This window comes from Humulus lupulus, chromosome 4 (genome assembly GCF_963169125.1).
Source record: "Humulus lupulus chromosome 4, drHumLupu1.1, whole genome shotgun sequence".
Classification (NCBI taxonomy): Eukaryota; Viridiplantae; Streptophyta; class Magnoliopsida; order Rosales; family Cannabaceae; genus Humulus; species Humulus lupulus.
The window spans coordinates 26,846,402-26,864,101 of NC_084796.1; the positions used below are offsets into that span (position 1 = coordinate 26,846,402).

At 35.3% G+C, this 17,700-nt stretch overlaps 1 protein-coding gene across 5 annotated transcripts; it reads left to right on the top strand.

Moving 5' to 3' along the window:
• Positions 1 to 6,248: 6,248 nt before the first annotated feature.
• Positions 6,249 to 9,874, top strand: LOC133830249 (uncharacterized). Of its 5 annotated transcripts, none has more exons than XR_009891972.1 (4): positions 6,254 to 8,273; positions 8,789 to 8,877; positions 8,957 to 9,167; positions 9,400 to 9,874. XR_009891972.1 is itself a non-coding variant. In XM_062260183.1 (2 exons), exon 1 carries the CDS (start codon positions 6,412 to 6,414, stop codon positions 8,251 to 8,253), a length of 1,842 nt encoding a protein of 613 aa, XP_062116167.1. In that variant the 5' UTR covers positions 6,249 to 6,411; the 3' UTR covers positions 8,254 to 8,273; positions 9,400 to 9,874. The 5 variants fall into 5 exon arrangements, 1 of the variants encoding a protein (XP_062116167.1); XR_009891973.1 differs by having other exon boundaries at positions 9,117 to 9,167; XR_009891971.1 differs by having other exon boundaries at positions 8,789 to 9,167.
• Positions 9,875 to 17,700: the final 7,826 nt, after the last annotated feature.

The following is a 17,700-nucleotide window of genomic DNA, read 5'->3' on the forward strand; positions in this document are numbered from 1 at the left end:
AGGAAGAAGGGCGGGTCGCGGCATAGGGCTTGTAGGGTTGCGACCCGTGTCTAGTTCTGAGCATAGATGGGCTCTGTTTGGGGGCTATGCTGCAGCATGGGAGGCTTGAGCCGCAGCCCTTAAGGGAATTAGGGGTTTTTGGATTTTAAGCATGGGAATTTAACCTAGGGTGCTCGGGATCGATTCTATTACCATGTTAGGTGGAATTCAATGTTCCGGAGACTAGAACCTTATTTATAAGCCCTTTTTACAATTATTAATGGTATCCCTTATCTTGGTTGTGACTAGGTATAAGCTAGGGGCTCGGGAAACAGATCGTGCTCAAGAGGCATCTCGCGTAACCAGTACATTTGGAAACTAAAGGTAAGAATACTACACCCGGTTGTGGATTCATAATGGGACTAAGGGTTCCCTGTTTTGCATGCTTTATAGAGGATGGTATTACACCATGTAAATAGTAAACAAATGGCCTAAGAGTGTCGGGGTTTACATTAGCATAGGGCACGACTCGACCATTGGTAGTTGAGGACAGCTTATTATGCACTTAGCTCGGTTTAAGCGGGCCGGAGTCAGTGGGGTAAACAGAGGGTGCGACCTAAAGTGTCGAACCTGATTATGATGTAATTTAATTATTATTATTGATTGGTGGCTTTGCATGCTGAATAGCTGAGTGTTAATTGGCTAAATCTATGTTGTATCTATGTGTTATGTGATTAATGTGATATGTTAAGTGTATGATCATGCTTAATGGGTTATTCAATGGTTATCATTGTTTGTTATATAATGTAATATTTTCTTGCTGGGCCTTGGCTCACGGGTGCTTCATGGTGCAGGTAAAGGCAAGGACAAACTTGATCAGCCCTGATTCGGAGAGCTCTGAGAGCAGAATGTACATGATCAGCTACTCAGCCGCCACGGTTGAGAGGGAGACAGGAACAGGAGAACCATAAACGTTTGTTTTGCCCTTAGAGTGGCTAATGGTTGTTTGAACTCTGGAAATTTTGTAAACTGACTTTTGAACGCTGTTCCTTTTTGGGATCCCATGTATAAAAATGTTTAATTATATGAAATGTTTCATTTGAGACCAAATTATTTTAACCCTAGCACATTAATGGTTTCAACGACATGTGTTTTAACTAAATGACTTAATTAGCAAGTCCTGCACCTTTATAAGTACACAGTGTAGCGGTCTTGGCTATCCAGGGCGTTACAGTTAACTTCCTGATAAAAACACAAACTATTAACTTTCATAAAATCTACATGATGTAATTTTAGTTTATAATTGTTATTATTCCATTTTTCCTATTTTATTGTTTATTTTATGTCTAGGCATATGGTCATACTATAATTGTCCATGGCAAGATCCTGGCCTAAAAGTTGTGGTCGTGGTCGTGGTCCTACGGAAATGTCTTGGTCATAATATCAGTCCATAATAATAGGAAATAAGGTCATATAATAAAAGTCCATAATAGTCCAAAGTGTGACCATAGCCTATATACGTTTAGTATTATAATGACACATAAAAAACATAGTTTATATTTCAATTTTGGCAGTGTAAATTATAACGACAAGGTAAAATAATCTACATATAAATTTTGGCATTATAACGGCATAGTAAAATAATCTATATATATATAATAATAGCTAAATAACTGAACTGAAAGGCTCGGAAAGGAGCTTACCTAAATGGTTTTCATAGGCTAGCGTTATAGACAGAACTTCGCCTAGATCTTAGACATTTAGAACTTTAAAAGGGTGTTAAGAAGATTTTTAGGCAGAGTGAGAGAAAGAAAAGGAGATTTTGTAATTTAAAATGAATTTTGAAAGAGCTTATTTATAGGAAAACCTTGGGTTACTATGCTGCATAGTAAAATAATAAAATATTTAAAATATCAAGTATAGTGAAATAATAAAATATTCAAAATATCAAGCATAGTAATTTACTAAGGTCATCACTGCATCACTACTGCATCATCATGTGGAACCCATGTGGTGGACCCTACTGTGGGACCATGAGGTGGACCCCGCTGTGGGACCCATGTGGACCCTACTATGGGACCCTTGCGGACCTCGCTGTGGGACCTACTATGAATAGTGTCATGAATAGTACCTGGTGAATAGTAACCAAACAAATAAAAACTTCTCAATTTACTTATATTAGTTAGTTCAACATTTTTTACTCACAAACATTTTTGAAAAAGTTTCTCTAACATCCATAAATTAATTATTCTCATGTATTAGTTACTTCAACAACTTAGAATTGTTAAAATCTCATAGTAGAATACAACTATATTCCCAACGGTCAGGTTACTATTTCCAACGGTCGGATCACTATTCACCAACGGTCATAACGACTAGTTGTTGTCCTATAAATACTTGTTCCTTCAACCATTTACTTGCAACAACTTCTTCATCTCTTACCCTTCCAAATAAAAATTCATCATCTAATCATGAATTTCTCTTTATTGCTCATAACTTTAGTGATTGTTTGCTTGTACTTTGCATCATTCTATGGGTATTATACTAATGAAATGCCCATGGATATTATAGTTGCGTATTCATTAGTTATTCTTCCAGTTTACTTAATAGCTCTAGCTTTTGATTAACATTGCAATGCACTCAAAAATATGAATAAAAATATATTCTCTTATTTTTCATAATAGTTATAATGCATTTGTAGAAAGAAGTGGAAGTTGCATAATCACTAAATAATTACCTGTTACCCATTCAACCTTGAATACATACTACATTCCCAAAATACCTCTAGGCTCACCCAGAGCCGGGTATTAGTCCTTGTTGTGACTATTATGTGAATCCACTCCCTAGGACCACCTCAGACCACAGGTCTCAAATATATCTCCATAACACTGGGGTCTCACTCATAACACATACATGATTACATTTATGCCCTCAACAGGCCAAAATTACAAACATGCCCCAATTTACCGAAATGGGCCCACATGCATGTTTAATACACATAAATATGCATATCCAGTCACATTGCCACACAAATAATATATATCACATAATCACACGTATAATCCATTAATCACACATATAATTCCAATTAGGCCCTCCAGGCACAGTAATCAATGCACTCAACCTTAATAATGAATTCAGGACGTTACATGTAGTCTGCACTTGTGTAACTCATTGCTTGCTCAAATTGGACTATTGATTTAGTGGAATTATTACTGCTAAGCATGTTATTCGTATTCTATTGCTTATTTGAATCTATTGATTTAAGTTTTCTTGTTGATTCTTGACTCATTGGTGCTATGTGGTGCAGGTAAGGAAAAAAGGAAGCTGGATTAGCCATGAGTTGGAGAGCTTTAAGGGCAGCGTGTACATTTCCAGCTGATCGACCGCCATGACCGAGGATTCAAGAGAGACTAGAGTCAAATCCTAATTTTGCCGCTTAGGCCGACTTGTGTTGTTATTACCTTGGAGTTGTAAATAACTTGTAAATATTTGTTTTGAGATCTCATGTACAGACTTAAACCTTTAAATGAAAGTAACTGTTTCTATGATCAAAACTTTTAGACCATAATCCGTTAATTTCTCTTAGTTACACGCTTATATCCGATTGACTTTATTAGCAAGTCTAGCACTATTTAAAATACACAGTGTAATGGTCTTGGCTATCCAGAGCATTACAACATTACTAAACAGGAAAGAATATAAAGAACAAGGGATATGAATATGACAAGGGTATTTATAATAGCTTATACTAACTAGTTTATTATGATATTATGAGTAGCTTGATATGATATCTAGTAGCTTATAATAACATATATATTTTTTTCTACTAATATATTGCTTTGGTTTTTATTAATAATAGGGTAATACCATTTTGACCCATGTGTTATGCAAAACTATTCGATTGGACCCTCTGTTTTGTTAATTGATAATTTGGATTGTGTATTTTGTAAAATGGAATAAAATAGTAGACTGAGTCTGTTGGGAATTTATGGTTTTACACCTTCTAAAACAATAATGAATAAAAGAAATAAATTTAATAATACGAACCCTAGTGACTAATCAAGAATCACATGCATAGTATGAAGGCAAATCTTAAAAATTCAAAGATTAAAGAAAATCTAGAAAATGATGTAAAATGGAGAGCCAAATTACACCTCCTAGATAAATAGAATCCTCACATGAAATATTATAAAACTATCAAATGTTTGAATACAAAATATAATGGTAAGCCTAAAATGAAATCAAAATAGTCTATCTCATATAGTTAGAGTTTAGAGAAACACAATATTTTTTTGAGCAATTGAATCTTCAAATTTGGGGAACATCTAAAGGCTTATGCACGAGGAGTATCATTGTCTGATATCTCTATTCCAAGCCTTTCTATTGTTGCTTGAAGCTTCACCAAGATAGAATGAGTTTTTGGATTGAACAAGCAATTCTTGATAGAGTTTCTTGGGGAAAAATTATGATCTTTGAGAGCTAGAGAGAGAAAGAGAGAGTTGTAAAGTGTGATCAAGGCTTTGCAACTCTAATAACCCTTTATTCATATTGTAGGCACCATCAATAAGTCTAACCAATAAGGTTAGAGCTTTTGAACACATAATTTTGGAGCTAAAACACGTATCCATACGAACATGTCAGGCGACTCGTTGCTTGTCTATAGGAGATGCATTGCCTGCTAGGTGATGTGTCTTCCTACTAGCAAGCGACGCGTTGCCTGCTGGGTTTCTGAAAGCCCTAAGGCTTTAGGCGACGCAACGCCACATGCATTGGTTAAACCTCTCAAAAAGTGATCTTAAACCCCTCTAAATGCCCCCCAAACTTATTGGGCATGCTTAGATATCTCGTTGTATCACTTTAGACCCATAAAAGTAAATTATAGATACCTACTACAAAATCTCATATTTTCACTTCAACTTAAGTGAAAACCATCAAGTGTTTTGCTCCACTTTGTGTAAACAATTTAACCATTATATTTAACCAATCTCAACAGAGTCTAATTCCGATCAAATATTTTTTCAATATGACCAAAATACCCATACTTTTATAAATTTGTTCTTTAAACAAAAAAAACTAAAAAGTCTAATTAAGATATATTTAAAAAAATAAAAAATAAAATAAAAAGGTCTTTATTTTGTATTTTCTCTCTCCTCCACCCCTCTCCATTTTCTTCTCTTTCCCTTCATTCTCTCTCTCCCTTCATCCCTAGGTTGGTCGAACATTAGGAAATTATTTAATATATCTTAATTAGGGTTTTTCGTTATTTTTATTTTTGTTTAAATAACTAATTCATAAAAATATGAGTATTTTGGTTGTATTGAAAAAAAAATGTTTGATCGAAATCAAACTCAAAGTATTATTTTGTTTAATTTTGCAAAACTCAGTATCTAAATTGTTACTTAACAAAACAGATGATCTAATTGAGTATTTTTGCCGAATATAAGAGCTCAAATAGTTAAGTTAAGACCATCTCCAATTGATAGTATATATTTTGTACCAAATTTAACTCAAAAAATGATGAGATGCTATATTTAGTCTAATTTGTATCATTGTGCTCTAATATATAAGGTGTAAATTAACTCAAAAATTCAATAAACTCATCTAATTTTTATTGAAAAAAATAAATAAATAAATAACAAGTTAAAAAACTTTCAAAAGACTTTAATTATTGACAAAAAAAAAGGTAAATAAAAAAGGTAACATTTACTCTGAGATAAATTTGATTCAATACCATTTGGAGGTACATCTTTTAAAAATATACAAGCGAATGCGATTAGTAAAAAGTAGTTATTCACTTTATTTATATTCTTTCGAGTTCTTCCCAACAATAATTTACAAATAAAAATATTATTAATATTATATTATATAAATAAACGAAAGTTGAAAACCCCACGCTTCGCAGTCACACCCCAACCTCAAATTATTTGTGGCCAAATGACGTGGCAAACCATTAGACGCAAGTTCATCAACAAACATTTTAATCTTAAACTCTACGACAATGTTTTGAGATGCCATAAATGAAAAAAAAATATAAAAAAAAACAATAATTACCTAACAATGAACAAGGCAATAGCAATAATAATAATTAAGTGCATCTCAAATGATTGTAATGGCTTGTGTTTTGCCAAACTATATGTATCATTAATAATATTCACTCTCTTAATTTTAATTAATTAATTAATTCCTGTATTTATAGTTGTTGACTAACTTTTCATTTTTGGACGAAAATGTTGACTTCGAAAAAAAAAACCAAAAAAAAAAGTTGTATGTGAGTGGGCATAGGTAGCTTCCTCAGACTGAGTCGACAACTCTGATCAAAAGTACTAGATTTTGATACCTCTGGCAAAGTTACTGTTTTTATTTATCTTTCTTTCTTTCTTCTTCTATTTACAGATTAGAGACGAGAGGAGAGCTCCTCCAGCTCCAATAATGGCGGCAGTTGAAGAGGAGAAGACCCTTCAAGACGAGCTGTCACTTCCAATTCTCTTAGCTGACCGAGTCATCAAATTGGCTCAAGAGGCCGAGTCGTCGAAGCAAGACTGTTCCGAACTCGCTAAGCAAGTCGACCGTCTCTCGCAGTTGCTCCGCTCCGCTGTGCGACTCGCTTCAACGACTCAGTCCGTATACGATCGACCCGTTAGGCGAATCGTTGCGGAGGTGAACAAGAACCTCGACCGAGCCCTAACCTTGGTCCGCAAGTGCAAGCACAGTGGAATCCTCCGTCAAGTCTTCGCCATCACCACCACGGCCGATTTCCGTAAAGTATTGAACCTTCTCGAGTCTTCGATCGGAGATATGAAATGGGTCATCTCCATTTTTGACGCTGATGGTGCGAACCTTTCTCTCCCTCCGATTGCTAGTAACGACCCGATTCTCTCATGGGTTTGGTCCTCCATCGCCACCGTTCAAATGGGTCAGCTCAAGGCCCGAGTCGACGCGGCCAACGAGCTCGCCTCGCTCGCACGTGACAACGATCGGAACAAGAAGATCATTGTTGACGAAGGGGGAGTTACGCCATTGCTAAAGCTACTCAAAGAGAGTTCTTCACCCGACGCTCAAATTTCCGCTGCCAATGCGCTTATTAATATCGCTACCGACGCGGAAAGGGTCAGATTCATTGCCGATGCTCTTGGGATTCCATTTATCGTTCAGGTTCTTGGGGACTCGCCGATGAGGGTGCAGGTCTTGTTGGTGAAATTAGTGGCGCAGATGGCCGAGCTCGACGCGGATGCACAAGAGGAGTTCGCGAGAGAGAACGTGACTCGGCCGCTTGTGTCTTTACTCGCCATGGATACGGTTCTTGAAGAACCGAAAATTAATCCTGGTAAAACTAGTATTCATTCCATTGTTCAAATAAATAAAGAATTGACTGGAAAGCCTGGAAATTTGCTTACCCATTCAATTCTCACTTCGAATGCCTCGTTTTCTTCGAATACTTCGTTTTCTGCTCACCATTCTGATGGTAGTATCCGTGGTGGGTATTACAAGAAGGAGAAAGATGTTGAGTCCCCCGAGTTGAAACTTAAGCTCAAGGTTGGTTGTGCTGAGGCGCTTTGGAAACTTTGTAGAGAAAGCTTGATTAATAGTCGTAAAGTCACCGAGACCAAAGGGATGATTTGCTTAGCCAAGATCATAGAGAAGGAAGAAAATGATTTGCAGATTAATTGCTTATTGACAGTTAAAGAGATAGTGTCTGTAGCTGAGTCCTGTCCTGACCTTAGAAGAGCTGCCTTTAAGACCAACTCTCCAGCTGCCAAAGCGGTTGTGGATCAGCTTCTAAAAGTTATTCAAGAGGAGAGTAATCCGGCATTGCAAATTCCTGCCATTAACTCAATTGGGTGCTTGGCTAGAACTTTTTCGGCAAGGGAAACCCGAATTGTTGGTCCTTTAGTTTCATGCCTTGGTGATGCGAATGTTGATGTAGCTACAGAGGCTGCTACTGCGTTGGCTAAGTTTGTCTCTCCGGATAATTTCAATTGTGTGGAGCATTCTAAGGCCATCATTGAATTTGAGGGTGTCCCTCCATTAATGAGACTGCTAAAGTTTGATGGCAAGCCTCAACTTCAGGGTACAAAGTTACTATGTTACCTTTCTGTACATGTTGGTAACAGCAAGGCTCTTGAACAAGCACGCGCATTGAATGCCCTCGAGGGAGCTCGTTCTGCTGCAGCTCAGCATCCTGATTTGAGGGAGGTTTATCCTAAAGCCATTCACCATCTAGCTCTTTATCAGGCCGGAGCTCATCCCCTCCGGCAAGCATATACTCCATGAGTGTCAAGAATTTTGGTCATGTGAGTGAATCACGGACTGTGTAATACATATTTATGAATTGACAATGTTTGAAAAAGAACAGAAAGAAAAAGATTAATTATTTGCTGATTATAATAGATGTTTGATGACAGGACGTATTAATAATCAACCAATTTATTTGTATCAACCAGTTTTCTGAAACTGGATGAGATGTTTGGAGGTCTGTATACAGAAAATTGTAAATAAGTAGTGTATACCAAGTCCTTTCTACTTTCTCTTCTCAGCTCTAATACCATGTTTCTTCTGGTGTTAATAGCATGTTTTGCCCTTAGTGTCCTTACTAAATTTACTTATTGTCAGTGGAGTAGTTGAGAATTTGTGAAAATTAAACATTACATAGGCTCGGTCTGGCTGTGTTTTGAATATATTGGTATTGTTGAAATGGCCGACAACTAACTGAAATTCTAGTTAAGTTTTCTGTTTATGCGAGTTGTTGAAACTGCATCCTATTCCCACAAAAATGACTTGACGTTGTCCTTTTTCTTTATTCCTGCAGCTTGTTGAGAAACAATGATATTCCGTGCCCCAAGACTTCAGTACTTGTTCCTTGTGATTCAGTATGCCATGCAATGCACGACTGTTAACGTTAGTTTGCTTAATTCAGTTTTGCATATGGCGAAGGCCCTTTTTGATAGCTTTTTATAAGTTTATTTACCTTATATAGGTAAACAAGGTCAAGGATGTTTGACGTGCAGGCTTAATTGAATCAATACCATTTCAAAGTGTTCCATGCCTTTTTATATAATATGCCGTGTGTATCTGTTTTCCTTGACGCTTCTTTTGCTCCTTTACCTCATTCTATGTTACCAAGTTTTACCTTTCAGGAACTGAAAAATCTGTTCCACTGTTTTTTATGGCCATATCCAAAAGCTCAGGTAAATTCTTTCATTTGATTATTACATTCTTTTGTTTCTGGAAAGGATATGTCTTCCTTTTTCTAAATAATTTTTCATTACTTGCACGGGGGCAGGTTCATCGGCATTCTTCTTTCTGCTTGCTCAATCTTTCATTCAGTTCGGTTTTTATGAACGCAAAGCAAACTCTTATGTTTTGTTAAAATGTTGTGTTTTCTTATCCTAAATTAACTCTACTGATTATTTTTACCAGAACTACAGGGGGACAACATTTCAAAGTTCCTTGACTGGATTTGATGTGCGATAATCATGTTGATTCAAAGGTAAAATATGCCTGTCAAAGGAAAAGTGAGAGCTGAAACAAGAGATTACGAAACGAAAGAAGTTGAGTTGATCACGTAAACAAGAACAAGAATCTGAACTATAGAGCTTGCAGTATGGCATTTGTATGTGCCATCAATGGTGTCTTTGGCAACAAAATTCTGGCTGATAGATGGGTGTAGATATTCCTATACTTGTGTATTATGTTATGTATGTATAATTCTTGTATGCCTCAGTAACTGTATCATTGCAGACAGATTAAACTACACATATATACGAATCCATGGATAAAATGTAAAGCAACACAAGCATGAGAAAGTTTGTTTTGTATTTTAAATCGTATACACTGTATACTGCTACAGGTGTTAGAATGGTAGATATGAATGATTGTTTAAAAGTTGCCTTGAGTTACTTAAGCGTTAAGCCACTTGAGCTGGACTTGGATGGAGGAAAGTGTGTGAAGATAAGCAATTAAGTCTTGCTGGTCCACTTTGTTATGGATGGTCCAGACCTGTTATGTTTCATGTGATTTGGGTCAGGTCAGCCGATCCAAACTGAACCGTGTGCAGCCCGTGTCCCTATATGCAATATGCATACCCCACTGACCACTCTAATATGTGTAGGCTAAGCTTAGTTCTATAAAGAAGGAAAAGTCTATAGGAGATTTAAAAATAATATTTGCTATATGTTCAAAAACCAATACGAGTAAAACTAATCTATACATATCCCTAATTTCAACATTAATTAGTTAACTGCATACATATACATATAGTTTCAACATTCAACATCAGTATAATTATTAATTATTTATAGTTTTGGTATATGTTTAAAATGTTTAATCAACTCTAAAAAATGCAATGCAATTATTTTTAATCGTATTTAATGCCCAAGAGTTGGCTTTGAAAATACTAAAAATATAATACAACTTTTTTTTCCCAATATGTTGTAATAGAGTACATTCCTTAATATACTCTGGACCAAGTTGGAATGATGTGCTTAAATAACATAGCAAACACCTGTCGTGTATGATCATCTCCACCCGAAATTTTGGGCCAAGTTGATTTACCACGAAATTACATTTTTTATGGGTTTTTTTTAGAGGAATTTACATGAAATAGGAAAATTTTCTAAACTTTAATAAATATGACATTTTTGTGTGTGCATTTTATATGATATTTTATGTTTTCTTACTTTTTCATAGGATTTGTTTTCCCATATTTGTGTAATAATTTATTAGTTTTATCATATTTAATTATATAAGATTATTTTGGCTAATTTTGAATTTTTGTGAGGGTATTTCAGTAATTGTAGGTATTATTTTTAATTTATTTTTTTGTTTAGACATTGAAAAACGTTTTGTTTTCTTATTTTATTTTATTTTTTATCTTCTTCAATCAATATTTTCTCCGCTGTAACCGATTACCACTATCAGGACAATTTTGATACTTTTTTTTGTGGTAGCGATCATTTGCAACTGTCAATTTTTTTAGTGATGTATGGTAACTGGTTATATCTATAAAAATCAGTTTTATTTTTTAAGTGGTGTTGTAGTAATTGGTTACATATATAAAAATAATTTTGATTTTTTAGTAATGTACTATTCTCAAAAAACCAGTTGAATTGTAACTGGTTACTTAGTGAGATTTGGAGAAAAAAAAAACTTATATGAAAAAAATAAAGTAAATTGATCGTGAAGGTAACTGGTTACAATTAGGTTTGAAAAAAAATACGAAAAAAACTAGCTGCGATGGTAATTGGTTACCTAGCCAAACCTGAAAACAAATAGGATGCAAAAAAATTTAAAATGATCATAATCGTAACTGGTTACAACTAGGTTTGAAAAAAAATCAGATCTAAAAAAAAAAAAAACAATTACAATGGTAACTAGTTACTTATCTAGACTTGGAAAGAAAATTAGATCTAAAAAAAATAAATCTAAATAGATCGTTATTGTAACTAGTTACAACTAGATCTAAATAAAATATCCGTTATGAATAAAAATAATTAGATGCCGTTGTACCCGGTTACTTAAACAGATTTGGAAAAAAAACCCAAAAATCAGAACAGATCGTGACGGTAACCAGTTGCGTTTAGAAGGAAATTTTTTTAAATATGAAGTGTAAAAACATATTTGAAAATCGCGAAACCATATGTGAAAAAGAAGAAGAAGAAAGAAAATAAAAATAAAACTAGATAAGAAGAAGAAGAAGAAGAACCAGAGGGGGAGGTACGTCGTCGTTAGGGGCGGGGGCGGAGGTGCGTCGTTGTCGGTGGCGGAGTGTAATGCCCCAAAATCCCTAATAAGGTTTAGGACATTGATTAGGAGGCTGGGAGGGCCATAATTGATTTATTATGGCATTAAATTATTATATGCATGTGTTATGTGAATTATATTATTATATATGATGATAAATGCATGCATATGGGTCCACATTTCATTATAAGGGCATTTTGGTAATTTGGCCCGTTGAGGGCGTAATTGTGTATTTTCATGCATGTTGGTGAATTGTGAATAAGACCACATTATAATGTGGATTTGTTCGAGCCATTCGACATGAGACGATCTTTGAATGCAAGTTATTGGTATGGTCATAACGGGGTTAATTTCGGGGCTTGGGGTGAGTCTCGGGGTAATTTAAGGATTAGAACATTACCGAAAATTAAAGGGTAATGGGATGTGATTTATTAGCATATGAGAATATTGAGAACAATGGGAATTGGAGGGCGTTAATTATGATTAACGAGATAGGCGCGAAAGGACGGTTTTTCCCTTGGTGGCCTTAAGAGGATTTTAAATGACCTAGGGGCATTTTGGTCTTTTGACCTTAAGGATAGATATAACCCTTTGAAGCTGTAGAAACCTGGCCAAAACAGAGCCTCCTTCTTCCCTTCAACCATTCATCATTTCTTCTTCATTTTCCTTTGAATTTTTAAGCTCTTTTTGAGGAACCAAGCTAAGGAACCAATCCTTGAGGGTTTTGGGTTATGCTCTACCATTGAAGAGGGTGTGTTATTGAGATTGAGGTGAGTTTCTAGCCATTAAAACTCTTGTTCTTGCTCTGTTTTTCTATTTGAGTTTCAGCTGGATTTTGAGTTGGATAATAGGAATTTATGGGAGTTTTTGGCAAGAGTTACTTGGGTTATGATGCATAGATCATGTGTAGATGTTTTTTTGGGTTCAATTGGGGGGTTTGGATGGAGTTTGGGATCTTGTTTTTTAGGTTGGAAATGGAGGAATCAAAGGAGGGAAGAACCAGGGCAGTTCTGCCTGGCCATAGCGCTATAGCGCCCAAAGGGTAGCGCTACAGTGCTAGCCAGGGCAAAACTTCCCTGGTTGTAGCTCTGGGGCGCTAGAGGAGCAGTGCTGTAGCGCTACCCTATTTTCTCTGATGCATATTTTGGGCACTTTTGAGGGTTTTTGGCTCGGGGTTTCAATTCCTTAGGCTTGGGATCGAATCTACTCACCGTTTGGGTACAATTCGGGGTCCCGGGAGTGAGGTTTAGGTCAAGACCCTTTTATTGTTGATTTTATTAATCGGAGATTGTGTTTGGTTATGACTAGGTGATTGTTAAGGAATCAAAAGGATCGATCGTTCTCAAGGGTCGTTCAATTGTTATTTCTCACTCGAACCAGAGGTAAGAAAATTGCACCCCATATGTGACATGCATGATTATTATTGAGGCATGTTGAGTGTTTAAATGTGGACATTGATCGCATATCAAATGCTTAGCAAATCTTGCTCACTTGTGAATGGCACTGACTTATTAGTCAGAATCGACAATGGTGTCAGTATTAACTGTGAAACTGTGACTTACTAGTCAAGTTCGGCTGTAGTACCAAGCACTGGTCATATGGCATTGACTTATGAGTCATGGACGGTTTTAGCGTGTTTAACGCAAACTGAAAAGATTAGATCTAATCAAAATCAGCATTGAATGACTCATCATGAGCATTAATTCCGGACCGACCTTAAGTTCGATGAAAAAAAAAGCGCTTGTTTAGTCTAAAGGCTAGTTATTTAGAGCCAAAGCCAAAAGGCTAAGGTGATCTACACGTCACATGGCTAGGAGGGTATGTGTAACTCCCATTTCTTTTTACAAATACATTACAACAATTATGAAAAATAAGAGAATATATTTTTTATTCATACTTTTGAGTGCATTACAATGCTAACCGAATGCTAGAGCTATTAAGTAAAGTGGAAGAATAACTAATGAATATGCAACTATAACATTCATGGGCATTTCATAAGTATAATACCCATAGAATGATGCTAAATACAAGCAAACAATCACTAAAGTTATGAAAAATAAAGAGAAATTCATGATTTGATGATGAATTTTATCTAGAAGGTTAAGAGATGAAGAAGTTGTGCAAGTAAATGGTTGAAGGAACAAGTATTTATAGGACAAAAACTAGCCGTTTATGACCGTTGGTGAATAGTGATCCTGACCGTTAGGGATATAGTTGTTTTCTATTATGGGATTTTAACAATCCTAAGTTATTGAAGTAACCAACAGGTGAGAATAATTAATTTATGGGTGTTAGAGAAACATTTTCAGAAAAGTTTGTGAGTAAAAAAATGTTAAACTAAGTAATATAAGAAGATTGAGAAATTTTCATTTTTTTACTATTCACCGGGTACTATTCATAGTGGGTCCCACAGTGGGGTCCACCCCATGGGTCCCACATGTTGATGCAGTAGTGATATAGTGATGACTCAAGCAAATTACTATGCTTGATATTTTGAATATTTTATTATTTTACTATGCTTGATATTTTTAATATTTTATTATTTTACTATGTAACATAGTAACCCAATGTTTTCCTATAAATAGAGCCTTTCAGAATTCATTTTTAAATTACGAAAAATCTTTCTTTCTCTCACTCTGCCTAAAACTCTTCTTAACACTCTTTTAAAGTTTTAAATCTCTAAAATCTAGGCGAAGTTCTGTCTGTAACACTAGCCTACGAAGACCTTTTTGGGTAAGCTCCTTCCCGAGCCTTTCAGTTCAGTTATTTAGCTATTATTTATATATAGATTATGCTACTATGTCTAAAAATTTATATATAGATTATGCTACTATGTCTAAAAATTTATATATAGATAAATTTACTATGTCGTTATAATGCCAAAAGTTATATATATATTTTTACTATGCCATTATAATGCCAAAAGTTATATATAGATTACTTTACCATGTCGTTATAATTTACAATGCCAAAAATTGAAATATAAACTATTTTTTTATGTATCTTCATAATACTAAACTTATATAGGTTATGATCATACTTTGGACTATTATTATGGACTCTTATAACCTTATTCCCTATTATTATGGACAAGTATTATGACCTAGACTTTTCCGTATGACCATGACCATGACTTTTAGACCAGAACCTTCCCATGGACAAATATAGTATGACCATACGCCTAGACATAAAATAAACAATAAAATAAGAAAAAATAGAATAACAACAATCATAAACTAAAGTTACATCATGTAGATTTTATGTAAGTTAATAGTTTGTGTTTTTATCAGGAAGCTAACAATTTCGGTTGTTTTATCAAGATGCAAGGTAAGTAGAATCCTCATCTACAATACAAGTCTTTTATGTGTCTTATGTGCATTTATATGTTAATCTTCCATATTGTTCTTATGCATAAGTTATTTTCAAGAATGTTATATTTATTATGCATAAGCACGCTTAATGTTCACAGACAAGTTATTGAAAACGTTAAAGTAGAGGTGCTGCTTGGGAGACCTAAGTCCCAAAAATGTAAGGAGGGAGATGTACTTCCCTATATGATGAATGTTTATGAGGGAGAAATTCCCTATTATCATGTTTATGTTCAGGTGGGAATGTGATTCCCTAGGTAATGCCGGCAGCAGCATCCTCTAGGGCCCAAAAGAAAGGAAAGTGAAAGAAAGAAAATACATAATATGTTGCACGTTTATTTTAATGCATATGAGGTAGTTATTCTACTTACTGAGCCTTAGCTCATTAGACAATGTCTTGTATTGTAGGTAAGATGCATCAAATATAAATCGTTGATGAGTATACGTGGAGCCAACATGACTGTACATATGGGGCTGACCTGAAGGGAGTGGAGTTCTGTTATGCTATTTTATAAATAAACGAGATACTTGATTTTATAATTATATTTCATTAAAAGTATTTTGTGAAATTTATAATTTACTTAAAGCTTTAAAAGTATTTCATGAACTTTGTAATTTACATAAAACTTTTCAATTTATCGGTTGGATACATCTTCATTTCTACGTTAAGGTGTAGTAATGCCACGAAAATTATTTATAAAAGTATTAAGATTTGTATGTAAGATAAAGTTTTTATTTAGTTGTGAGTATTGTATGGTTTGAGGTTATGAACATTAGTTATGTATTGTTTAATAAAGTTTTTGTAAATTCAGAATTTCAGTATTGTTATATTCAGGTTAAACTTTGTTTTTTACCTATATATATATATATATATGTTAAGAAGAAATGAGGTCGTTACAGTATGGGACCTCTAAGATAGACTTATTAGTCATCTGACCAGGATAGACTTATCAGTTTTCTGACCGAGATAGACTTATCAGTCATCTGACCGGGATAGACTTGTCAGTCATCTAACCAAGATAGATTTATTAGTCATCTGACCGATATAGACTTATCAGTCATCTGACCGAGATAGACTTATCAGTCATCTCATCAAGATAGACTTATCAGTCTTCTGACCGAGATAGACTTATCAATCATATATTTAGCGAGCGACTTCTTAGTCAACTATTCAAAGAATGACTTATTAGTCATCTACCTCATAGAGACTTATTAGTCATCTGCCTCAAAGCGAGAGACTTATTAGTCATCTACTCAGAGTGCAGGACTTCACAAGCAATTATTTGTACCTGCTTGCATGCATGAGTAGGGTTATTACTGCTAGGCATTCCTATTATGACTTAGTAACATGTTATTACTTGTTCATGAGCATATTGAGTTTTCTTGCTGGGCTTCGGCTCACGGGTGCTATGTGGTGCAGGTAAATGCAAAAGAAAGCTGGACCATCCTTGAGTTGGAGAGCTTAGGTGGTGATGTGTACATATGCTGTTGCTCGACCGCCACGTCCGAGGGTTTAAAGAGGAAATAGGGTTAAATCCTATTTTGCCACTTAGGTCGGCTAGTTGTAAATATTTTGCTGTAATTAACCTTTAAATTATATTTTTGGGATCCCAATGTATAAAGTAAACGTTTTAGTGAAACATTACATCTTAACCAAAATTTTAACCCTAAACCACTAATCATACTTAGTTACACGATTATGGCCAAATGACTCAGTTAGCAAGTTTAGCACTATTTAAATGCACATCGTGACGATCCCTGGAGATTAGGGTGTTACAACTTGGTATCAGAGTGATCCAAGGTCAAGGGTTCCTGAAGACAAGTTGGACATGTACACTCGTCACTAAAGATAGCTTCACTCAGGGAATGGTAACTATTTCTGTAGTTATGTGCTTAACTGCTTAAATAGAATGTAAATGATTTACCTGCACATTGTACTAGGGAGCATGAGATTCTGATAGAGCTTGACTCTTGACTATGAATGTGATTATATGATTATCTGCTCTGTGATTATATAAATGTATTAATTGCATGCTGGATTTGGAAGCATGAGGTGTATGTTGGAAGAGCAGGGAGTATGAGTGATGTATGAATGTTATGGGCATGTTTTTAGCACTACAGTGGTTTGTGAATGTAGTGTGGTAAGATTGTTCCCGTGGGGAAAGCTCTTGATATGCTCATCATATTTAATGGGTCAAGTTATTAACTGCAGATTCAATCAGTAAGTATGTATCCAAGGCAGATAATGAGGCCTGATGGTGGTTATACTAAGGTTGGGGGTTACAGCCAGGGGTTGAGTTCTTCATTTGTCCCTCAGAATTTCCAGCAAATGTTTACTGATGTGAAATTAAGATTGCAGAGGCAAGAGGAAGAGATCAGGTGTTTGAAGCAACACCAGAACCTGTCGGGAAACACCTCTTTCTTTGTTATGCTAGGAGTAGCACCCATTTTGGCTCAGCCTAGGGTTTAGAATAGATGGGAATTTCTCTGTGGAAGATTCCAGGAGTATTACCCTCCAGTCTTTGAGATAGGCCTAGATCCATTCAAAGTTGAGAAATGGATGGGCATGATCAGTTCCATTCTTGACATTATGGGGTTGGTGGGTCACGAT

Bases quoted from the DNA above. Each gene is read 5' to 3' on its own strand.
- LOC133830249 (XM_062260183.1), top strand. From the start codon at position 6,412: ATGGCGGCAGTTGAAGAGGAGAAGACCCTTCAAGACGAGCTGTCACTT.